The 26,002-nt window shown below is 30.4% G+C and overlaps 2 protein-coding genes and 1 long non-coding RNA gene across 5 annotated transcripts; 1 reads left to right on the top strand and 2 right to left on the bottom strand.

Moving 5' to 3' along the window:
- Positions 1-2,152: 2,152 nt before the first annotated feature.
- On the bottom strand, positions 2,153-7,463 carry Osi24 (Protein). The gene is made up of 5 exons (XM_083096643.1): positions 7,310-7,463; positions 5,398-6,122; positions 4,456-4,575; positions 3,695-3,990; positions 2,153-3,148 (listed from the first exon to the last, which is right to left on the bottom strand). The coding sequence occupies exons 2-5, from the start codon at positions 6,029-6,031 to the stop codon at positions 2,726-2,728; spliced, it is 1,473 nt and encodes a 490-aa protein (XP_082952769.1). The 5' UTR covers positions 6,032-6,122; positions 7,310-7,463; the 3' UTR covers positions 2,153-2,725.
- A 2,250-nt stretch (positions 7,464-9,713) lies between these two features.
- LOC145970262 (uncharacterized) lies at positions 9,714-16,392 on the bottom strand. The gene is made up of 4 exons (XM_083096844.1): positions 15,678-16,392; positions 14,927-15,194; positions 14,043-14,321; positions 9,714-13,317 (listed from the first exon to the last, which is right to left on the bottom strand). The coding sequence occupies exons 1-4, from the start codon at positions 15,996-15,998 to the stop codon at positions 13,229-13,231; spliced, it is 957 nt and encodes a 318-aa protein (XP_082952970.1). The 5' UTR covers positions 15,999-16,392; the 3' UTR covers positions 9,714-13,228.
- LOC145970263 (uncharacterized) lies at positions 12,458-18,095 on the top strand. 3 transcript variants are annotated; one of them, XR_014438367.1, is made up of 6 exons: positions 12,458-13,365; positions 13,996-14,228; positions 14,423-14,624; positions 15,730-15,929; positions 16,004-16,400; positions 17,853-18,095. It is a non-coding gene; the product is annotated as an uncharacterized LOC145970263 (long non-coding RNA). The 3 variants fall into 3 exon arrangements; XR_014438366.1 differs by having other exon boundaries at positions 12,458-14,228; XR_014438368.1 differs by lacking the exon at positions 17,853-18,095 and adding an exon at positions 16,477-16,577 and having other exon boundaries at positions 12,458-14,228.
- The last annotated feature ends 7,907 nt before the right edge of the window (positions 18,096-26,002 follow it).

Here is a 26,002-nt window from a genome sequence, read left to right as displayed (position 1 = left end):
TACTTTCATCTCCAGTTTACAACTTAAGGTGCGTCATCGCCATATCAGGAAGTCATTCTTTCTTCATCGCTGCTCTTTCATTTTATAATATGATTTTCGCGCCATAAATCTCATTTTGTTATACATATAATCTATCATATATTATTTTTGTGATACGTGCCGCTTGTTTGATTTTACGCAATTTCATCTATTATAAAATATTTCATTGATATTAAATATATTTTATAAATATAATTATAAATATAATATAAATTATAAATATAATTTTATAAATATAATATATTATTTTTATGAGATTAACATATACTGTACATATACTGTACATGATTGTCATTCATATATTTCAGCTATTTTAATTATCAGTTTTATTATTACTCATGTATATTATAAAAGATTTATTATACCAATTTTCCATATTGAGAATAATATTTTTTAAATAATATTTATTTAATTGTCTGTACAAAAACCTCCTCTAAGAATATTTTCAGTAACATTTTGCATATTTTTCAAACCTTCACCAGATTTTTATCTGCAAGCGTTTCTAATAGATTTTATTTTATTTTTGACTGCGTTTGTTAATCATAATCTGTTTCATTCAAGTAACATCTTAATTTTTTAAAAACATTATTTCTAATATTTTTGTTTGAGTAATTTTTATGTTTTATGTTTCATCAATGGCGTAATACGTTAGAATACGTCAGAAGCGGACTTGATCGTCATCCGCTTATTATTAACAGCAAAAGTAACATGACGAGCGCACTATTAAAAAAAACTATCAAAATACAATTTTTCCTACGACAGTCTTTTAATATATTATTGCAATTTCGAGAAGAGTATTAGAATTGTCATCATTCTTCTCTTCAATTTCAGTTAAAGCTGTCAAATTATACGATTTTCGCTTAATACAAAACAATACATAATGCATATCGTGATAACTAATAGACATCATAAAAACGAAATAATAAATTTTTGAGCAATCAACTGTCCATATTTTTATACACTTTTTTAAAAGTGAATTATTGCAATTTGTAATTTTAATAAAGTAAAAGACTCTCTCTTATTCTTACTTTTATATTTTAAACAGGATTTTAATTATATAATCATAATTATATTGAAAACTGTAACATATTGCACAGTATTATGTGACTGACGCTAAGTACTTTTTTTCGACGTACTTGCATTAATTTATAAATATATTGTGAAAAAGTAATGTGATATAATAGCGCAAATTTTTAATAACATTAGATTAAATCTAAATACATATGTGTGTTTTTTTGCGCGATATATTTTGCTAGAATTGAATAAACTACTATTTTCATACTTACACAACATACATAAATAAATAATATTCAAAGTCACTATCGTTCATCGCAAAATTAAATCGCGTGTCTGCTCGATATAGTACTTGAAAAAAATTAATTAAATAAATTAAATTAAATACAATTATTTTAACGCTGCGCTCATTATATTTACACTTGAGATAATATAATTCATTTACGTTATTAAATTCTTAACCAATTATTTTCTCATTGGTGCGAATAACTTTTTAATAAACTATATTATAATTCTTTCTTAGAGATTCAAGAATTTTATGTAAGATACATTCATAGAAAATGTACTGTAACTTAATCCCTTGAAGAAAAAAATACATTTCTCTCTAACTATATCCCCATATTAAAATTATAATTAAATCACACTTCAATTATTATGTCACTTTGCTACGTGAGAAGTAGATTAATGTACCTCTCTCGTAATCCAAAGCTGAAGGTTGTATAAATCGAAATGCTCTTTCATTGTATCAACACAGTTTCCATTTTTAAAAATAAAAAATATCAATGTTAACTATCAGTTATCCACAATTATGCATGACCGGCTTTCTTAAAGAATACATATGTATACATTGTGAACATCTCTAATAATTTTATGCGCTTTCTTTCACTGTTTTAAGATAATTACTATTGTTTATTAAGCAAATGGTTGTATCCGTTATTAAACATGTTTTAAAAACAGAATTTAATTAACATAGTAAGAGAAATAGCAAAAGATAAAGTAAAAATTTCAAAATAATTTTAAACAAATTTTTCTACTTCTAACGATTTATATTAATCATTTTTGAGTTTCCACAAAGATAATTATTAAAAGTTCTATCTCCAAAAATTTACGTGCGACACTTAATACCGATATCGGAAACCTTATAATAAAATTTCTATTTAAGAATTCATTTAGCACAAACGATACTTAGGAAACTGTGTGTATACGATATATCAAGAATTACTTGTTTAATTAAGAAATTGCATTAGTTGTAATAGTGTTGATTATGACTGTCTCAAGAGCCTCAAGTGCAAATGGATTTCAAACCCTTTCATCTAAGACTTTTATCAAAATCTAAGGAAGTCTAAACCGAGGAAGTTTCAAAGAACGTTAAATACTATTCTAAAATTAGTAAAATCAAAAATTAATAAGTTTTTTCGGGAATGAAAATCGTATCTTCTTTTGCGTCTTGAGGCTTCAAACGAGCGCTTTATCTATGTGTGATAATCTGCTCTAAGAGAAAATGTCTACCAACTCTGTATACGTACAAAATCGACGGACGCTAAATTTTTGAGCAACTGCACTAATGAATTCAAAATTGTGCAGGCGGTTTCTGAAACTAAATCCAAGACGCATCTTCTTTCTTTATCGCATTCGCAATTGAAAGCAATACTAATGGACGAAATATGTTTTCTTAGATCTTTCTGGCCTGAACAAGCTTGTTGATGTCTTGATACGTCGCCAACATCGCTTGATTCTGCTTCGGACCCTGATCCTCACGACCATTCGCGCAACCGGCGTAGATCTCTTCGCACTTGACGCCATCTTGGCCGTCCTTGGCGGCCTTCATGTACCTGAAGAAGCGCAGAACATCGGGATTGTCGCTGCTGGGTTTCCTCAGCTCGTTCAACTCCCTGGACAGCTGGGCAGAGACCAGATTCGAGTAAGGTGCGTATCTCGCGGGACTCCGATACATTGCACACACCGCGTATTCCCTGCAGCCTTCCGTGTTGTGGCCCAGACGAAAGAAGACGGCGTCGAGACGCGACAACAAAGGTGAGTAGAACGGATCGTAGTTCGTCAGGAGCAAGGAGCTCGTCGGAATCTCGTGGAAGACCTGCCACCGATAATCAAATGCGTGGTCATTTAATGGTCCCGGTGTCTGTTACATGCAACGACTAGGCACTTGTCGAACAAGTCGAAAAGAAGTCAGTAAGAAAGTGGGTCGCGTGAATCTCAATAGGCGAGAGTGTCAAAAGTGGAAGGCGTTGCGCTAATCGTTGATAATAAGTGGTCGAGTAGAAAAAAAAGGCGAATGTATTGTTACGGCATACTTACCTAGTTCATAATGCAAACATAAAGCATTTCTTCCAAAGTCTAAGCGATAATGCGATATGTACAAATTATAATGTATTTTTCTAGTACTATTTTCTAGTATCATTTAATAAAAATTAAATTTTCTCAACTAAATATTAATTACATTTCGATACTTACTCTCCTTCTTCTGTATTAAATATTGGAAGAGAGCCGCGTTATTGTTATAAAGTCCAAGAAATAATGTGTAATAATTTATATACATTATTTATTCTGATAATATTTAAAAAGAAAAGATTGGCAAGAGAAAAAGAGAAAAGGAGAATAACTGCACATTCGAAAAGCTCACCTTAAAGTCTTGCTTTTTAGAAAGTCCGTGTGAAGCCACGTGTCGCGTGTAATAACGATCCGAAAGCGCATTTGCGTGAGATATTTTTGTGTCGACGAATGCATAGCGAGACGCAATATCCGGGCTTTTCTGCGTTTGCATCATGCTCTCGTCGTACATGGCGGATGCTGGTAACGTTCCTACGGGTTGTCGTGTCAAGTAGTCGTCGTTGTACAGGTCAGTGTTATCCTTGAACTCGAAATTTTCCTCGGGTACTACAGCCGGATTATGCGAGGATTGCGCAAAGGAAGAAACGCCTGTAATTTCAGCGTAACATACATTTATAATACTTAGTTAATGATAAACACTTTCTATATTAATATTAATATGTGTTACTGTACAAATTCTATAGAGCAACATTCCTTAAAAAGAAAAGACAGATAAACCGTTCCTTCGGAATAAAGATTTCATTACCGTAATATTCCTTTTGACTTTCTAACATATTTTTTCCCGACTTTTCATTACCTCATTGACTTTTATTGACTTTTTTCATTTCCATTAACTTCTTTCTTTTGAAATTTCAAATTAAGATTTCGTTAAGACAGTTCTATTAAATTCATTTAAAATTAATTCGTGCATACACACAACAATATCTCTCTAAAATTTCATTAGACTTACCGCATATTGAGGATTTTAAATTAATAAAAGATTGCCATGTCAGTTATTGCTAATTATTTCGAAATATCTTTACTTTTACAATTTAATTTAATAAAAATACGTACCTTTTCCAACAATATTACCAATACTGCCAATAATACTCGGTAGAAAGAGGGCGAGTAATATACTCTTAATTATCTGCACGCCAAAGAGCAGGGGTAGGAGTAGTTTCTTCAGACCGAACGCTAGAAAACCAAGTCCGAATCCTGTTAAAAAGGTACTCTTTCCCTGAAAGACGGCTGAAAGCAAAAGTACCAGCTCGTTAAAGCCCTCCGATTAGCCCTGAAAGCCATGCTGCGCAATCAGCATCATTTCATATTCTACCTCTGCAACTCCGCGTGTCACGCATTTTGCTGAAACACTCCACGTGTGGATAAAAACATCCCCACGTTATAATTAATTTTATCGCTCATACAATGTTATACGCCTTGTTTTTTCCTTGTTATACCCGTTTCATCGCTGGTTTAGTTCGCGTTTCTGCCAATTAGTACCGACCCAACCTTAATTTAGCTCCAAAAAAGCAAATTCATGAAATTAAAGCTCTCTGACACCCTAACTTTATTTATGCCAGATTATATGTCTACAAGCATACTAGATTCGTCATTTATTAAATAATTAAGAAAGAAATTAATTGATGCATTCCTCCTCGAAAACTCTGTAGATAATAATATTGAGAAAAAAATTTATTATCTAAGAAAAGCATGAAAATAAAATTAAAGGATGGAAATTAAGATCGCAAAGTTTATATATTTTATATTCTCTTTTTTCATAAAGCTTCTTTACTCTCACTTTTCATCAATTATAAATTACGTAATTGCTCCGCGGCAAGCGCCATAACATGCGAATAATGATTGATGATAATGATTATGATTAATGCATGCGATATCACTCGGCTCGATGCAAGCGTTTCATGACGCAATTTCAAAAAATCCACCTTTCTGTCGGCAAAAGTAACGGCACTAGTACACACGCAACAAAAACCAATAGCAAGCAATCTAGAAACTCACAACCAAAGAACGTCCTGGCTTTGCTAGCAAGGCCCAGATCCTTGTTCAGCTGTATCTTCATGACATGTGTCCTGGCATAGTGATGAACCTTATCCAGAAAAGTCGAGTTCGGATCGTCATTCTTCTTCTGATCATTATATGTGACATTTGCTTCAGGATTTCTTATTATTTGCACGGATTCCGTTACGTTGTACGTGTCAATTCTTGACAGCTGATCGAGAAAATCCGAGAAGTCTTTTCGAATGCAAGAGACCATGAGTTTCTCTCTGCATTCTGTCGAATTCGATAGAAACTGATTGGTCGTTGAATTCATTTCAATTGGATTAGCTGTCACATTAATCATTCTCGACGGTTCAATTTGATAATCCGCTTTGTCGTCCGTATGAAACTCTATGTCAAACTTAGTTGGTTTCCCGGACATTCTGTGAGGATGATCATACGAGGATTCATCGGTTTTGTTTTCAGATTCATGAGAGAGGAGTACTACGTTTTCCTTAATGGCGTAATCATCGTAATGCACGGTCTCGTTCAAGGACGCAGCCTCCGCGTGGACCTTGACTTTCGCGATAGAAGGAAGGCATGCAACAGCCAGGATCACAATCGAAATTATCGTAGCTGCTCTCCCTCTTGCCATTGTCCGAGCTATGAGAAAGGCACCAGGTGACTATTAGCTAGCTGTGATTACTATGGAAAAAGAACTGCATCTCGACCAGCAGCTTCGTTTCCTGAAATGAAACAAATAGAATTAGAATAAATAAAGAAATTGAAAATTTTAGGATCAAATAAATAAAATAATAAGTGTTAATATCTACAAAAACAAAGATGCGAGGCTAAATTTGTCATCAAGAAACTGGAAAAAAACAAATCTAGAAAATGAGCTACGCATATATAACCATATATTAAATAATCTATTGATTTTTCTAGTAAAAACGCATTTTTTTATCATTTATCTCTTTTTGAAAACTATTCTACTTAATAATTAAATAACTCAAAATTATCTAAAAATCAAAGAGCTATTATTCTATTAATCTAACAATAAGATATATCGACTATATTTTCGTCTCTCAATTAATAAAATAGATACATAACGGTACCATATATATACAAAAGAAATATTAATAAAATCATCACGAGTAAACCAGTTTATAGTAATAGCATAGTTCTCTCTATATACATGTTGCAAAACTCGGTTATGCTAGATCACTCTTGCATGTCCTTTCTTTTCCGAATGGTCAGCTGATCCTGTCATCCATGTGAGTGAACTGTATGCAAAAATCCTACTAGACACGTGTAGATTAATAAATGACGATTGCACTTTATGTTTAATAATCTGTTAATATTTGCATAAATCATTTATTATCTTTATTAAAATTTTCATATATTTTAATTTCCTTTTATGTATCGATCACTAATTTCTAAAAACTCATTTTTTATATTAATTTTATATATTACATGTAGTTATAAGTTTTTTAATCTAATTATAACTATTATATAGGATCTAAAATATTCTTTATACGTCCTATATTAATAAAATTAATTATAAAGAAGTTTTAATAGAATTAAATGAAAAGAGCTAAATCTCTCTCTCTTTCTCTCAATAGGATTCCCCATTTTGTCGTTTTTAAATTTTGCTAAAATACATATGGAAGATAATATAATATAATAACATAAAATCTTGAATAACACACACACACACTCACACAAAACCCTAATATATCAATATACATTTAAGTTGTAATTCATTTTTTAAAGATTTAAACATGCATATGTGTGTGTGATAATTAGTATATAATAATTAATTGCTTTTTTTACACGCGTGTGTATATGTTACAGATAATTTCATCCAATCAAATACAATGGTCCATAGAAGATTGTTAATCGATATCTCTTGCGCAAATTGCCCTATACTCACTTTTACGGTGAATCGCTGACATCAACACTCTGTTCGCACCTAAATTAAGGATGATAGCGTGAATCTCAGCAATCAAGTTACTTCTTTCACAATCGAGAAGTAGCCGGTCGATAAAGCACGCTTGAATGACCAAGCGGCCAGAAAATTAGAATCGTGTACGACGTCCGATGCTATACTGGCAGCCGGTCTCCGTAGGATCGGCTTGACTGACCCGATCTGGGTTACCCGGCCATCCGTCTCTTCGTCCCTCTATCCATTCCTTTCCACCTTTCTTCTTGACCACGTTCGTTCATTCGTCCGTTTGTTCCCGCCATCGATTTAGAATCTACCCTTCTTGCTCTTTCCTGCGAAGAATCACAGATGCAATCGCTGCCTTAAGGGGGAATCCTTCCCCATTCAGAACCGATCGATCGAATTTGTCGCTGGTCTAGCTACTGAAATCCTACTCTATACGAATGATTTCACTTGATAGTATTTCGGCAAATGTTCAGATCAGTCAATTTAATGAGCGATATCACTCAATGAGAGATTGTTTCCCACGATAATCGCTGTGAATCTAATAGATCTATAATAATAAATCTTAATTTGCCTGAAAGAGAAAGAAAGAAAAAATGGGGAGAGAAAGAGAGAGAGAGAGAAATAAAGCAAAAACAGCAAATTATAGATGATGATCAAACAGAATTTAAATTAATCTACAAAAGTTCTCAACTCGCGTTTGGTCTATACTTTTCTTTGAAAAGATTTCTGATTATGGAATTAACCTTTCTTCCTTGAAAAGATCTGGTCTGATATTTTTTTAATGCTATTTATATTTGAAAAATATTTCCAGAATGAGGATGTTCATATTCCGAAAGGTTTATTATGTGTATTATTCCTGTGTATCCTTATATTAATGTATTTTATAACAGCAAGATTTAAGTGGTTAATTAAAATCTACTTTTTTATTTAAATCTATGTGAATAAATACATTAATCATATTCCATCTCTAATGTGCTTGCTTACGATTAATTTATGATTAATTTACGATTAATTATGATTAATTTAATGTAAGACATTAATTGATAGACACTTATTATCTCTGAAATTTACGGTATTTTATGATTACATACGAATATTTATTAACAATGGAGTAAAAAAATGTAAAAAGTAACGAATTTTGATCAATCTTCTATTCTATGTAATCTACTTTTTCTAGAGAAACTATTCGATTCGTCGCAAAGATCACTTGTTTAAATTGAATCAAATTTAGTCACGTGGTTGCATACTTTGCGAGCGATTTCTCTCGAGAACTTAGCAATATATCAGGAGTGCATACCTTCAATGACATTTTTATCGAACAGCATTCGTGACCTAAATTGGTCTCCGAAAAACTGATTTAGGTTTCATCGACAGTCGATAGATCGGTCATTCTTTCTTTCGTGATGAAACTAACAACTGACCGATTATAGCACAATGATTGCCAGTCATACTTGACATCGCATACATAGACCAATGATAGTATTCGCAAATGGATATTTAGCGTTAGAAGAAACCCGTTATAGTGCCAAAAGAACTTTTATAAGAATAGTATCGAATACTATCGACATTTTCAAATAGAAACAGATTCTTGAAAGCCTCGCAAAAAGGCCAGAATTTGCATCATAAATCGCAAAATGTTTGTTGTAAAAAGAGAGAAAATATAAACATTATAAATATATTATTTTTAATATATTTATAATGTTTAATATAAACATTAAGATACATAATAAGATGAAACAAATATTTTCTTATAATTTAAATGCATCCCTTGTAAAAAATTAATTATAAAGATAAATTTTTCTTAGTTTTTAAATTTGATATATGATCATTTCTAATAATCCTATGATAATTTCATGTATTTTTTGTACCGACATTTTTAACAATTTATAATTTGGCATTATCCCATTAGTTGAAATCCCTGCTCTGATTTTGTACAAAAATGTATTCCTTAAAACAGGGTCAAACCAGTGTGTTACTTCTTTTGATTCAAGTTTCACGTTCAAACCAGTATGACACACCTATAGAATCATTCGCTTATTTCATGAAAACAAATCGTTTAATTTCTAGTATTTATATTTTTGTTTTTTTTTTTGCAGATTCTTTCTAAGTGATTTTTTTCGTTAATACGTATATTTAGCTTATCACTCATCCAAATTAATAAAACACTGAATAAAAAAGTCATTATTTTTAAATGCAATAATTTAATTAAAAAAACAAATAATAAATCTTTCTACATTCTTATATTAACACCTATAACATATTATGTCATACAAAGTATATATATTACAATTGTCGATCGATACGTCAATCTCGACATAAAGCAGAGCGTGAAATTTGCAAGTATAATATATTATAGTGCACATTTCGAGGAAAAATAAGGGAAACACATTAATTTATTCTATAATTTTATTTTACTTATATTTACAATCACAAATGAAAAATAACATTAAATATGCAATTTGCTTTTAATCACAAAAGATTGCCTAAAAGATTTCAAAAAGTAAATTTATGAGAATTAAAAAATACAGTCACTAACATTCGATCACTAACATTAATAATATTCTTCTACCTATTCTCATTTTATTGAAATCCATTCACACAAACACGCAATATTATAGTAGTAATATCGATAAAAAGTATCTAAGAGGAAAAAAATTAAACTTAAATTAAATCTGTACCTAAAATTCATCAGATTTGTCGATCTTGTGACCTTTACATTTTTATATAAACAAGCAGAAAATTTAAAACGACCAAATTTAAAATGATCTCTTTCTCCCCCCCCCCTCTCTCTCTTTCTCTCTCTCTCTCTCACATTTTCGTACATTATGAAACGAGGTTAAAAGTTCACGTTTCATCTGAATATTTCTTTCAGAGAATCACTCATTTAACACGATATAATCCTATTCGATTTTAAAAACGATTTTCTTTAAAAAAAGAAAAAGAGGACAGATCACAAACTAAAGCTTCAATTAAATCGTTTATGCCGACACGCCTTTCCTTTCCGCGAACTCGATTTACAACATTCTAAGGAACATCTCCGGTGTTTAACGCATACCGTTCAGGATCATCCGTCTACGTCATACGCGCATATGAATCGTGCATATATGAATCGTACAATATACGAACGATACGTTCGACGTATATACGGATGCGTAAGTCGAGCGCCATGACATGGACGACGGTCCGTTACGTTAATGCGACTTTTTCGTTCGCATATAACGTAAGAACGTAACGGTCGAGTTGCTGCGGACGAGTGCACGCCGCGTATCGATCGCGTATCCGTAGCGATGCGCAATGTGTCGCTTCCGACTCGCGTTTCCTACCGTTTCATGAAGTCCCGCGTGAACATCGTTATCAATCTATCGCTCGTCAGTGTGGCGACTTTTACAACTTCTCACATCTTTGCGTCGTCTTCCTCTATAATATCCTTTATAACAGGCTCCACATCTTTTCTTGACAACTGAAAATAATGAAAAATTCTAACGATGTGAAAAAAAATCATTTCTTCAAAAAACAAAAAGATCGAGCTCAATCGTCTGAGTGATTTCGAATGACGTATTAGAAGATAAAAAATGATGAAAAATTAATTGTAAGATTAATCCTATCGCTGAGCGCGCGGTGGGTTCAGGAGAGCGGTGACTCGAGAAAAGGAAAGGGTGAGAGCAAAATATATCGGATGTAACAACATCTTAAAATGTGTCGACGACAGATATGACTGGCCTCATGTCGGGCATCGTCTGCGAATCGATAACGGTCTTCGATCAACATGGGTCACACGTGTATGTACATACGTCGGTCAAGGTACGCACAGGTATACGCACAGCGTGACGAACCAGCTTACGTACGTGTGTTTGAGCCAGAAACCGGGCGCTCGTCCAAATCTGCCAGTAGGTCAGTCAGAAGAGTCATCGTACTCGACCGAATATCCGGGCGACACGTGACCTTGACCACGAATCATTCTTCTATTCATCCGGTTCTATCGATCCTCATCTTGAAGCAAAGAATGACCGCAAAAATCGCTCGTTTCGTGGACCTCGAGTTTTGATACGATTTTAGTGGTAAATGATTGTATATCATCAAACATTCATCCCCTAAAAATTTCGAATTGAGCATACCTTTTATTGCTGAGATATGAAGGGTTGAAGTTGGTATTATTCACGAATGAAGGGTACGCCATTTTACACGTTCAACACAAGATACTTTAAGGTTATTCACAATTTTGACTTAAACGTCGATTTGAGGTCACGATAAATTAGTCTTCTAACAGATAAACAAATGTTATCTGAAACATTTTTTGATATGAGAAATAACCTCGAGGTATTTTGTGTTGAACGGATAAAATGGCATACCCTTCATTGATGTATACACTGAGAAAAAAATCTGGTTGCATTAATTAGAATTCTGGTAGATTCAACCATTATGTCTGTTGGAAAATGGACGAACCAGAATTCTTGTAGGAATTACCAGATGATTCTGATTAATTTCTTCCTGTTAAATTTACCAAATTTTCTGGTTAATAATACTAAACTCACCAGCACCAAGTCGTCTAAAATTTTTTCCATCTAATTTCAAAAGTCTGTTTAATATTTTGAATTCCAACAAGATTATTGGATAAATTCAATCCAGATTATTGAAATAAATTATTTTAAATTCAGTTTGTTAGAAATTAAACTGATAAAACAGTGATGCAAGAAGAGGATGCAGCTCAAACACACATAATCAGAGAGCTAGCGCCCTCTTTCTGGCACTACTGCTCGTAAGAAAAAAAAAATATACCTTGGATTTAATGTTAATACTAGTTCTTTATATACATTTCATGGCAAATATTGAATACGAGTTAAGTTAAGAGTGGCTCGCCGCCTAGCGGCAAGCAAAGAAGTTAATGTAACAAGATATTTTATAAATTCAACCAGAAAATATTAACCAGATCCTTATAGTAAAATCTATTAAACGTTCTAGTTATAAAAAATCAAGTCTTATCATGATAACTAGAAATTCTTGTTTGATTTAACCAAAATGCCTTCAATCATATACGTCTTGTTGGTACAATCAAACGATTTTTCTCAGTGTAGTGACCAATTTAACCCCTCATATCTCAGTAATAAAAGGTATGCTCAATCTGAAATTTTTAGAGGATTGATGTTCCATGATGTACAATTATTTACCGCCAAAATCGACAAACTTCGATGTCCACGAAACGGGCGATTTTAGGCCTGTTTTTGCGGTCATTCTTTGCTTCCTTGGAGAAACGCGCGTGTTGAATGCAACACTCGATGTCAAAGGTCAACAGACGCTTTGCATTATAAGTAATTACATATTTGCGCAAACAGTTGCTAAATTTTTATAATTTATAAGAGACATGCGTTTTATCTCTCTATTTGTATATCTCTCTCTTCTTTCACGCATTCTCTATTAATGTGGGATTTGAAAAAAACGGATGTATCGTTAACACCGTGCCCTTTCTCAAAGTCTACAAAGTTGCAGAGACTTGAAATATATCAATATGTGCTTCACAACTAACGGTAAGCTACGTGAAAGTCTTTTCGCGAGTGTGTGTTCTTCGGCAGGAAGGTGGTAAACGAATGGAACCGAGATAAGCATTGGCGATGTTAATTGGAATTTACTCGGCACATGCCAATTCACTAGAATCATCGCGAGTCATTTTATCGAAAATTGCACGATTATCGTGATTGGAGGGATTATAAAAATCAATCTAATCACAATTACACTACTTAACGTATTAACAAAAGCTCGCATGTCTCGATATAATTGATTGTACACTTCGCGTCATCACACATACACACACCGAATACATATACACACTCACACAGAAGATTATCCAAAATAAAGAATTATATTAAAGAATTTTTCGCTAGTAATCGGTGATAGTTTGTAACATTTTCACCCGTAAGGATTACGAAACAACTGATAATTCGTATAACCTAACTGGTAGTCGTTTCTGTGCCAATTAGTGTCGTCTTGTCCATATCCTGCAATGAGAATATTAAAATACGTATTAAAAACTTATGATACTCTAAGTAAGTAGGTATAGGGGGCTTTTCCCTCCCCATCTCCTCTAACATATGACAATTTTGTATAGAAAAGAAATTCAATATTATGGCAAATATTGATATTGAGCATTTGTGTGATCTCTGAAGAAAATTCTTAAAAAAATTGATGACACATCTATATGTATAATTATATGTATATGTATAATTATGTCAAATATACAGTTATCGGAATGAACTCTAGCAGATGTGTCAAGGCTACAATTTGCTACTTATCTCTATTGACCGACATTAAATATATTGATGTTGTACATCAGTACTTCATATATATTCCTCCATAAAAGTGCATATCAGCTAACTTCTTGCACCATATGAACGATGCTGATCTTAACTTAGCCTACATAATTTATAATTATGCAAATCTATCATGCTGTGCCAGTTACTTTTGTTCAATAAAGAAATTTGTTTCATATTAGCACATGTGTAACTTACAATATAATCAAACGCATGGCGTATTATTATAAGACGAATCTCAAATGCAATAATGTTTAATCATTTTTGAGAGTCTAAACAATTACAGCACTTGAATATTTTATTATTCTTCATATTTTTTTCATTTAGACTATTTAAAAGTTTATCAAATAATAAATGCTTGTTTAGTTTGTTTCAGGAAAAATAGTTTAAAATATTCTTTAAAATGTTCTTACCCGTTGGATAGTCACTTGATTCCACTGCAGTGGACCAGAAGTTAAAAGGACTCGAATGATGCGTATGAGCACCACCGTACTGACCACCTTGTAATTTGCAAACTTTTAAATGCGCCAATATCGATGTTAAAAGTATCGATCCAAATACGAGAATCTTTTTGATAAAGTGAACTCCTAGGATAATTGGTAATAGTAATAGTTTGAGTTTTATTAAATTTAATATTATAAGAATCGGAAAGATTATAGACTTCTTCTTCTTTTTAAAAATTCGCCAATCATCTGTAAAGTAGAATAACTTATCAATATTTTACCATTCGAACACTCTATTACTATAAATTATAAAACTATTGACGTCAACTAAATTTCGTTGCCGTTACAAGAAATACAAGAGGAAGTAAACGCTGTGATTTCACCGTCGCACTCATCGCTTTTTTCAAATATACAGGGCATTGTAATAGATTGCATAGTTTCTGCAGTGATAATACTTGTTTCATAACGTTACCCGTTATCCGAAACAAAAATGCAATAAAAGCTGCGATTATGCTGTCGGATACGAATTTTAATGTCCCGTTGTATAAAATAGTAAGTACACATATACGTCTTTCATTTATTATATTGCCAAGAAATTAATATATTGCCATAAAGATTTTGACAACTTCAAGAATCTCAAAAATAAAAAATGCAAAGAATAAGTACTTATAATATGATATATATATGTTTATCCATCAAAGTTTATTATATATTTATAATGTAAATAAAAAATGTATTCAGATTATAAAAGAAAAAATAAAAACGCGCAGAAAAATCTAATATTTTTAGATATATTTTTATATTAATATGAATATTTTATCGTTTGATAGATTTGATCTGCTTTTAAATCTTACCTTCCACTTTTTCTTTATCTTTCATCTGCGTAAGTTCATCTTCGTCTACTAACATCAAACTCGACGGAAAGCCTCTAGTAACTGCTGAATTGTCTATTGTATATACAATGGCACGTTTTGTCAATAAATCTTCTACACTATCCCTAACAAAGTTCAGGGTTTCCGTTATACTGCTCTTAAATGCTCGAGAACGTGGTAAATAGGGCAAAAAGGATTGTTTGTGTATCGATGGTATCCTTATTATTCGAAACGGCCCATAATTAAATTCCTAAATCATAATATTTTATTTCGTTAATTATAATTTTATAAATTGTATATATATATATAATTGTTATTATTATATATCTAACTTATATTGATCATTAATATCTTAATCCAGTTTTTATAAATTTTATTACGTCATTAAAATCATATGTTGTATATTATGCATTTAATATAGCTGTATCATAATCACATATAAATATCATATATAAATAAAAGTTGGCTCAATTAATATTAATAACTTTATTATTTTATTATAAGAGTAAAAATATATATAAAAAAAAATATATTTATTTTGAACTGTTATACTTATTCTCTATTTATTACACAATTAGCATTGTACGATGTAACCTATTAAATTCTGAATTTCTTAAATGTAATTAAGTATTATAAGTATATAATACCTAATTACATTTAAAAAATTATCTGATTTATATTGATCATTAATGTCTTGATATAAATCGTTTACAACAATTTACAACAAACTTACCTTTTCTCTAACTATTGTATTCAACCACCTCACAACTTTGTATTTCCCGCAGGTTGTAAAATCTTTGTGCAAGTTGCATTCCATTTGGCATTTTTGGACAAAAAGATTCGTTGCATTATCAAATGTCAACGAGTGAGTTCGTCGTGAACAAATAATCAACAGAACTAATATCCAACACGATATTTGGGCCATTCTTGGCCCTCCATTTCTGCAAGACCACTTGATAACTTGAAAATTTCCGCACTTCATAATGCAAATAAACAATTTTAATTTTGCACTATTAATTTTGATCGTTTCAATTAACTGATTTATATATTTCATTGCAGACGATGACGATCAGCTGTCCGGCGCCGAACTTTCGTATAGTCATTATCGATCGAATTGTATGAATTGTCGAGATGTCTCGCACAAAGAGAAAAAGAAAAGGGGAGAGTTCTGTAATTAATTAAAAGAAATCATAATTGATGTTATGCAAAGTATGAAACAATTAATGCCACGAGACCGCATACTATTCACAGCACCGTGAGATACATTTGCAGATAGACGAGATTAGATGCACTGCTTACTGACAGTGGTGAGAAGGTGTCCTGACCATTTATACGGCGTGCATTTAGGTCGGTGGGGGTAACGGTCCATGGCTTAGATAATACTGTACAGAGAGATTGCTGCTGCACTCTGTGCGATGCGACGTCTTGGGAGACACGTAGAGAACGTTTGCTGATGGTTAGTTGATCGTAAAATTTCCATGTAATGACAGTAAAACAAGCTCAAAATTCCTAACATTAAATAAAATGCCTAGAAATTAAGAGAAAAGTACTAGGAGGATTATCGGAATTTACGAGAGAGACTCCTTCTTGGTAGATTTATTAGTTTTCTTTGATCGTTACATCATATTTTTTTATGTCTGTAGAAAGTAAAAAGATATTTATTTAATGAATTATATAAAAATTTATATATCCATCCATAAAAAAATAAATCAAACTATCTTAAAAGTCGCAATATGACTCCGTTGTCCGATTGACCTATAAATCCTAGAAAGAATATGAATATAATTTTATTTTTGATTAAAAAAAATTAATTTTAACGGTACATCAACTGCACGATTAAGTTGTCATCCTAGAGGCTGCTATCTAAAGACAATCAGGATTTCTCACAAAGCTTCTTATTCGAAACAACAGCGGTGAACCGCACCGTAATTATTAAACGCTATATATTCCGTTTTCATTCTGTAGTACATTATTATGAAGCGGGGTGTCCTGTAAGCGTACTTACAGAATGAGAGCAAACGACAACACACGTGCAGTAATAATACTGTCCTTCATTTATCCGTTTCGCAGATCCAGGAAAGGTTTTCCTCCGCGACGTTCTCTTCCACGCAATTGTAAACGAACATTCCTCGACGAGTGGGAGCTCTATATTATCTAAAGTACCCACCCGCAACGACCCTCAATTTTTTTATCGTGGATAATCACACAAGTAACGTTATAATTTGTAAATTATCTCTGTCTAAAGCGGAAAGTAAACGCTATAAAATGGGGCTCGCAATTTTATTTTTGAGGAAATATTTTCGGACCAGAAACTCGTATAATTTGTCTTAATGAATCTAGGAAGCCGATTTCTTTTTAGCGAAAAAAGAATTATGAAGTATAATTTTTCTGTTCTTTTCCTATTGTAAAATATTTAGATATTTTCATAAATTTAAGCTCAGGGATATATTCACCGCTGTTGTATCAAGTAAGAATCTTCGTGAGAAATCTTGATTTTCTTCAGATAGCAGCCGCTAGGTTGACAACTTAATCGCGCAGTTGATGTGCCGCTAAAATTATTTCTTTTTAATAAAAAATATTTTAAAATAGAGCCAGATATTATATTTCTTCTCAATTAAAATTTTAATCAAAGATATAGATTTGAGAGTTTTTATGAGAGATTTAATGTTAAATATTAAGCACAGTCAAGTTAAGAAAAAATGGTTCCTGAATCTTCATTGTAAAAAAAAATCGATCCTAAATTAACTAAAAAATATAAAAGAGGCAGTATATACGTGACTTTTAGAGTATATTTAAACTGAAATTGTTATATAACAACCCGTAGAACGCGGTAAACAATAAATAAAAGAGTAAGAAAATGAGAGGCGATTGATCGACCTATTAATGCCATTGCACTCTCCACCTATAGAATCAGAATATCATACCTGTATGTTGCGACGCAGCCTCTTTTCTGCAACCGGTTTGTAACCTTCGTACGACAGTTGTGCGCCTTACTTTGGTTTCGAATCGTTTATTTGCCATTCGAGTGCAATTTTTAAAAACCACTCTTCCTTCACGGTCAATATCTGGTCTTCTTAGTACGCTTGACTTACTTTAGGAGATTATGAAACCTATCGTTGAAGCAACATTGTACCGTAAACAAATGACTAAATAAATGGAATCAAATAATGAAAGATACATTGATCTTACAGTAATTTATCAAATCTAAAAATTTCTATATTATATTATATATATTTTAACGATTTTTATAGAATTGTTGACATATATATATATATATATATATATATATATATATATATATATATTTATTTATTCTTGCAAAACAAATCCCTAAAAATTCTCTAACCTTCCAAATTTTTTTTTTTAATTCTGGATAGGTAGAGAATTTTTGTAGAAATTTTTTGGATGCTTTCTAAAATAAATTTTTTCTTGTATGCGTCTTCTAATGTTTTTGATTCATAAAAAGTAAAAATAACGAGGCACTTAAGTTTCAAATGTTAGATTTCAAAATATACTGAAAAAAAGATTGAATAGCTTTCATAAAATAAATTTTTCATCTGCATGACATTTTTAATTTTTTTTTATTAAAAATTACAATAAAAAATACAAATTGTATATTCTGTTAAAATAGTGAATATATGTATAAATATAAATATAAATATGTGTATTTATAATATATTTTAAATACATAATTCATTCGATTTGTCTGGCTCCAATATAAGAATAAAATTATCAAAGAATTTTTTTTTTAAATTCCCTGTTTTAATAAAATTAGAGTTCTAATAAAATTTCATGAGAATTCCCTGATTCTCCCAGATATACAAAAATACTTAAGAATTTTAGATTCTTCATATTTTCCCAGGAAATAGACATCCTGCACATAGTGTCTGACTGCTTTTTTTGAGATCTAATTAATAATCAGATAATTGACCGATTATAACATTGATACCGATCGATATATTTACATTATAAATCCTGTAACATTATAAATCCTATAGCTTATATAATTTCATCGCATAGAAGAATGCTTAGGAAAGAAGAATTATTTTATTGAAAATGTAAAATTTAAAAATTTTGTCCGCATCAAAAATATTGTATGATTTGTAATATCTAATTTTATTTTTTTTTTTTTTATTCAAATAGGGTTACTGACGTTTTCATACTTTTGAATCTTAAAATTTTCGTCGAGCTTACCTTTCAAGCCGCAAAGGAAACGCAATGCTAAAGATTCGCCATTGAATCCGAGCAATATTTTCGCGGAATGCAACCCGGAAGAGACAACCGTCTTACTCCACTGGCCTGGAAATATATATCTAACACATCTGCATAGGGAATCATCATCACCGAAAGATCATTTTCTGCGGACATTTTATGCGCCTATAGGATTGTCGATAATGAGAAACGAATAACAAACATGCCGCGCCGGAAGCATGGCGAGCACGTTCAACCGCGCGCGAGCTTTCACTCGCGGCTACGAGCCTGACAGAAAAAGGATACGCATCGTAAGTGACCGTCATTCATCGACTTCCACATTGAAGATCATGAGGCAAAAAGAAGACGCGTAATGACAAGGGTGGGATACTAAAGCGCGTGCTTGTCGTTCGCCATGTAACCTGCTTACCCTTTTGCCCGGCTGACCCAGTAACATTGACAGGGACCCCGGAACATTGACAGGATATGAAATGGTAATCTCAGGTAATCAGTTGCAACTAATTGCGTCAATCTCGATATTCCAGTTTGTTACACATTCTTGATAGAAAATAAGTTCGCGGTAGAGGCGTATAAGAAATTGTTTGCAGGAAGATCATTAAACTTTTGTTGAACATCAACTTTTGTTAATCATCTCAAAGTTTACAATAAGAGATCCTACTAGCAGAAAATGTATTAAGGTGTACACATACAAACGTAAAATATAAATTTATAGAGTAGAATGCGAATCGTTTATTTTTGAAAAGAGAAATATATGTGATTTTTGAGATATTAATCTTACATCTCAAGAAGCGCGAGTGAATGTTGGTAATATCTAATTATTATGTAATTCTTGTTATCTTGTTATATTTTATATTATATATTATATAAATATTAATATTATGGAATATAATCCTTCGCAAAAATCTATTAAAATAGTTATAATTCTATAAAAATAACGATAAAAATAAATTCTATAAAAATTAATATTTATTAACAATTAATAATTGTGATATTTATGTCTTCAATAAAACGTAAATAGAAATTTGAGAAATATTGTTATTATCAACCATATCTATGTGCGATATTTTACTTACATCTCTCTCTCTCTCTCTCTCTCTCTCTCTCTCTCTCTCTCTCTCTCTCTCTCTCTCTTTTTCTCATAAAATAACTAATTTATCTTGTTCAAAATAAACAATGCATTCAATTTCTTTATCTAATTGTAAAACAAAAATTATTGGAGATCGCTAACTGGAGATACTTATTATATTTTAACATTAGCAAGTCAATAATTCGATAATTATAATACTCAAGACCCGTTATATAAAAAAATAAATAAAAGATGAACACGAGTTTACGCGAGACTTCGTCATCAAGCCTTGAAATATGTGCATGTTGTACAATGTTAGATACAGTTTATTTTACACCGCGTTAAAAGACGGAACGAATCGATAATATCTTGGAGCCGCGAAATTTATTTTACTTATTTAGTTATGCTCACACACACATACACACACACACTTTATGACGTCTATGGCCTATTTCATGGAAAATCCATTGCGTACTTAAATAGTGGCAGACATCATCGTATAATATAGGAGTAATGGGATATTATATCAAATATCGTCTGAGAAATTTTAATTAATGCAGAAAAACTGTAAAGATACTTAGAAATTTTATTTGTGTACAGCAAAATAAAATAATTTATATATTATTTCATATCATAAAAGTGTTTTTGATTAAAATTATTCTTGTAAATTTAAATATATATATATATATATATATATATTTATTTATTTATTTATTTATTTATTTATTTATATATATATATATTCTATACAGCAAGAATTTCGTATTTTTTAGATTATTTATTAATAGTTATATTTCATATATAACTAATATTTAGTTATATAATATTTAATTATATTTCATATTAGTTATATTAGTTATATAATATGTAGTTATATTTCATATATAACTAATATTTATTTTATTTATTTATAACGCGCATCATACATCAATAAATATTACTACTTTATATTTGATTCAACAGTTAGCATGAATTGAAGATTGTTGGAGACAATCAACGCTATTCGATTCATGACTAGAGAAACAACAGAGAGTCGGCCCGAAAGAGAACCTCGATTAAGGTCTTTGATTGTCAACATTACAAATCATAGATTGTCACGTAGCAATTGCATACATTATGAACAAAAAAGCATGGCTATTTCTTTTTATTTCTGTCAACCGAGAACGCAAATAGTAAAAATCCCACGATAATATAATGAAATTATATAAAGTATAAAAGTGTGATAGAAAATAAAAATATTGCACTCTTTTTAATCATAATAAAAATTGCACTTCTGAAACATTTTATTATCCACTTTCCCTTGCCATAAATTTAAGGAAAATAATTATTAAAATTTATAAAATAAAAGTTAATTTGCAATAAAATAAAATTAAATTAAGTTTTATATAATTTCTGAAAATATTTTACATTTATTTGAAAATTCTTTTTATTATAACCATGTCGGCTATATTTATCAATTATCAAAATCTTATGAATTTAAAAATAAAGTACATCGATTTCTTCGATTCGCGATATAATCAAGTGCCGTTTTATGACTATCATTTTTTATGAAATCAATTAATATCTTAAAATCAAATATCGTTGAATACCGTTTTATGACTATTATTATGTACGAAATCAATTAGTGGCTTAAGCTCAAAATATTGCTTTGAAATCCAGTTTCGCATCATACAACAATAATTTTAAAGAAAACATAATGTTTATAATAAAATAATTAGATTCAGAAGATTCATTGTTGAATTTTCGTATATGTAAAAAAGATGTAGAGTGTAAATATTAATTTTTTAATATTTGAAAAGCCAGGTATGATTATTCAAGCGGATATCCAAGCAAATCGATATTTATAACAAAAAGAATTGAGATCACTCGCTTTTTTAGCATTTATTGTCAGTAATGGCGTAGTTATTGTGACAGAAAATGTGCCATTGTTATAAAAAAAATTTTCTTCAAAATGCGAATACATATAATTGCAGCTACTTAAAAACTTATCCTTATAAAAGTGTGCGAAATACACATCGATTCATTAATGTATTTAAGATGAACATACTAAAACTGTAAGTGTAACATATAAGAACTTTTCTTGAGTAAAAAAAATACTATAATTACTATAATTATTTCTTCGAATATAAAAGATATTGAGTATTATATTCTACTCTTCGGCAAATAAAGCATAGTATTCCATCTACTTTAATTACTAATAGAATTGCGTGTTCATACGACATACTTATTTAGAAAGGGAAGGAGAAGAATATTACATATCTCATATTCTCTGAAGTTATCGTTTCAAGATCATAAATCATTTAATGGAGCAAGCCACCTTCAACGGCCGTAAAGATAATAATCATGCAATAATATAATTAGAGGCAATAATAGACAAGATAATACGAGAAATCAAATATAATATTGTTAATAATGCTATCACATATATAAAATAATAAAATAAAGCAAAATAAGAAAAAATAATCGAGAAAGAAAAAAAAATGACATATGGAAGTGACATTTATTATACCAGAGTGTGTCCAAATATATATAAAAATCAATATTTAGACATAAAATGATTTATTCTTGTTATTTTTTGATAATTTACCGAAAGTTGAATTCAGAAGTTGAGACTTATCGTGTTCTCTAAAATTTTAACGGTAAATTATTATATATAATTATTATATATTATATATAATGATTTCAAATAATCTGGATATAATGTGCCGGAAATATCCTTATTGAGTATTTCAATGTAAGATTGTATCCTCAATAGAGTAGACATAGAAAAACATGTTACGCATGAGATGACTCTTGCCTAAAGCGTAATACAACACATACATACGCACATATACATATATATCTTGGAGCACAGTGAGTATACACATCTATACAATTCTCTACAATCTTCATATAATCAATCTATTTTCGTACCTTTCGTTTTCGGTTCCATCTTTATGTTCAATTACTAGCAAGTAAGTAGGCTAGTGAAGTTCATCTTTGCTATTATCATTGTATTATTAAAGTGATATATGGAAAAAAATAAACATCATTAGAAAGGTTGTGTCTAAAAACATTTTACTCAATGTATCATCTAAATACTGCTTCGTAATTATCGTTCGCAAGCAAAACTATCGCTTTAACGCATGAATACTACTTCCTTCTTTCAAGCAAGTATTTTTCAGGATTTTCTTGTAAGAGTAATTTTTGCTAAATTTAGCTATTATTCTGCAATCGATTAAAAACATCAACATAATAAAAATATTAAATATTAAATATTATATGTATCTTTTCTCTAAATATATATATAATGCTATGAAAATATTTTACATAACAAAATCAAAAATCAATATATCATAATGTTTTGTTTTGACTAATTCCTAGTCATTTTTCCTAAATTATTTTACATTGTAAGTATATGTATTAACACACAACTGCCTAATAATATCTGTGAAATGTATCAGTCTTTCTATACCATTTTGTTCTTATACTTAAAATATATTGATCCTGTATCTTGCAGCCTGCATTCCACTCTACGCGACATGTATACATTGTCCTTCTAAGATTGTTGATTTTATAATATTTTATTCAAAACAATATAACTTTATCATAGAAAATTAAAATATGGATTTGTTAGGAAATAAGTGAGCTTTTAAAAACTCATTTTTGTATCAGGAAGCCGATTCTTCTGAGCAATGCAACAGTTTAAAAAAAATTTGCTTCCCATTTCTCAAAGTCTATCTTCAATGTCATTTTGTAAAATATTTGTTGCAAGTCAAATTTAATTTCTTCTGCTTTTTAAGAGAAAGTTCAAGTTTTAGGTTGATCTTTGTTTCATCTCAATACAGTGATTTTTTGCTAATTTATTGTTATTAAAAAATATTAAAAAATTGTTCTAAAATTTAGTGGCCTCGTTTTTTTATGTTTATATATCGTTTTAAATGTAGATATGTAGATGACATGTGTACATGTAGAGGATATCTTTATATTCTCTAGCTATTTAGTACATATGAATATGTAGATCAAATATACACATTTAATAAATATTCCTGATAGTTATTCGGGAGATATAGATATTTTGTACATTTATTAGATATGTACTAATTATCCATGGACACTAAATAGACATTTAGACATTTATTAGATATCTATTAGATAAATTTTTCTGTATGGGCAGTTCGGTTTCTCGTAATATGTTTACCATAAAATTAATATAATAAAGACCATGTAGAAAATAATAATTTCTTGAAATTACGTTGTATAATAATTGATAGTTTAAATGTATAGCTGACAAAATTTATGCTTTAAATATAAAGCAACTAAATTTTGTCGAAAGAGTTTTTCATTTTTCCACATTTCGACCAAAAATCGCAATGCAGCCACCACGTTTAATTAATTAGTACTGATAGGATTATATGGGACGATCTATCTCATTGCTATTGATGGATTTGATAAAATATCGCAATCACGTGTGACATACTTTTCTAAAACAAAAATTAATTATTTTTTAATTACAAAAGATGCCGCTAATGAAATATTAAAAATTATTACCGTATTGCAGATATGTAATTAAAAATATGTATCGACAAAAAATCCTAGTTTAATCAAGTATAAGCAATGTTAATTAAAATTGTTGACTTCGTTTCGTAGATATTGTTTTTGCATACAAATAATTTTCTATGACACTCTAAATCAAAATATACCTTTCAGACAAAAATGGAATCGCGTAATTAAACTAACTAAGGATAAAATTACAGTTAGAGCAATAAACCTAAATTGCATCATTAAAATCAAGTCAAGTATGATACCTGACGAAGCGATTTAGAAAGTTTGGTGAACGATCGGGCATTCGTTAAAATGTATAGCGCCAAAAAAATATGTCAATCAGCTAATAATAATTTTGCATGATTTAGCTCGTTTCTCTCAGCGATTGACATAGTACCCTTGCTAATAAGAGAAAAGTCGTAATTAAAGTATCAATGGAAGATTTGCATGATAATAGTTGGAAATAATTCTATATAATCTCTACAAGATTACAACCATTGTACATTTAACCTTTTCATGCTTCATTTAAATCACACTTGACATAGATTCTTCTCTTCCTTATTCTCTGTAATATAAAATAATAGTTTCTAGATCGATGTTAGATATCATATATAATAATATTTAATTTTATAACAGTTAATATAGGAACATTTATTATACAATGTTGTTTGCAGAGGAAAAATTTGAAAAATAAAATATTCCTATCTCTCTCTTATATTTCTCTTCGACCTAATTTTTTATTAGTCTAAATATTAATATAATTTTTTCTAATATAATTACATAATTAATATTCTACAGCAAACAAAATTGATTAACATATTATGTTTTATTAAGACTCGACTAAGATTTTATTAATTAAGATTTAATTATTAAAATCAATTATAAAAAGATACACTGATCTGACATATGCTAAAAGTGAAAAAAAATTATTTATATCACTTATTACATTATTTTTATTATTTTTATTATTATTAATTTATATAATACTACATATACAAGCATGTATTAAGCTATTAAGTATTCTCGTTATCGATAAATGATATAATTAGGGGAAAGTGAAATTAATAATCTTGTAACACAGGAAATACATGTTCATATGCTCGAGTATAACTATAATTCTATTATTCTAAGGAATGTTCATGGCAATAAAAGTTTCTTTAATACCACGCTCGCGAGTTAGCAAGATTACTTAGCGATGTTATCGCCCTGAAAGTGAGTTTCTTGTCCCAGAAAACTCCTTTGAAAGAATCAGAGAT

This window comes from Camponotus vicinus, unplaced genomic scaffold (assembly GCF_025532165.1).
Source record: "Camponotus vicinus isolate PSW18456_S1 unplaced genomic scaffold, iyCamVici1.0 SCAF_4, whole genome shotgun sequence".
Lineage (NCBI taxonomy): Eukaryota > Metazoa > Arthropoda > Insecta > Hymenoptera > Formicidae > Camponotus > Camponotus vicinus.
The sequence above is the reverse complement of the archived record's forward strand: the minus strand, read 5'-3'. Positions and strand labels throughout refer to the sequence as shown.

What these genes read in the sequence shown, in the direction of transcription:
- Osi24 (XM_083096643.1), bottom strand. Translation starts at nt 6,031, where the DNA reads ATGGCAAGAGGGAGAGCAGCTACGATAATTTCGATTGTGATCCTGGCT. An exon ending in TGGTAATATTGTTGGAAAAG is followed by an intron (nt 3,991 to 4,455) that starts GTACGTATTTTT and finishes CTGAAATTACAG; the next exon opens with GCGTTTCTTCCTTTGCGCAA. An exon ending in CTAAAAAGCAAGACTTTAAG is followed by an intron (nt 3,149 to 3,694) that starts GTGAGCTTTTCG and finishes TATCGGTGGCAG; the next exon opens with GTCTTCCACGAGATTCCGAC.
- LOC145970262 (XM_083096844.1), bottom strand. Translation starts at nt 15,998, where the DNA reads ATGAAATATATAAATCAGTTAATTGAAACGATCAAAATTAATAGTGCA. An exon ending in AGATAAAGAAAAAGTGGAAG is followed by an intron (nt 14,322 to 14,926) that starts GTAAGATTTAAA and finishes TCTACTTTACAG; the next exon opens with ATGATTGGCGAATTTTTAAA. An exon ending in ATCAAGTGACTATCCAACGG is followed by an intron (nt 13,318 to 14,042) that starts GTAAGAACATTT and finishes TTCTCATTGCAG; the next exon opens with GATATGGACAAGACGACACT.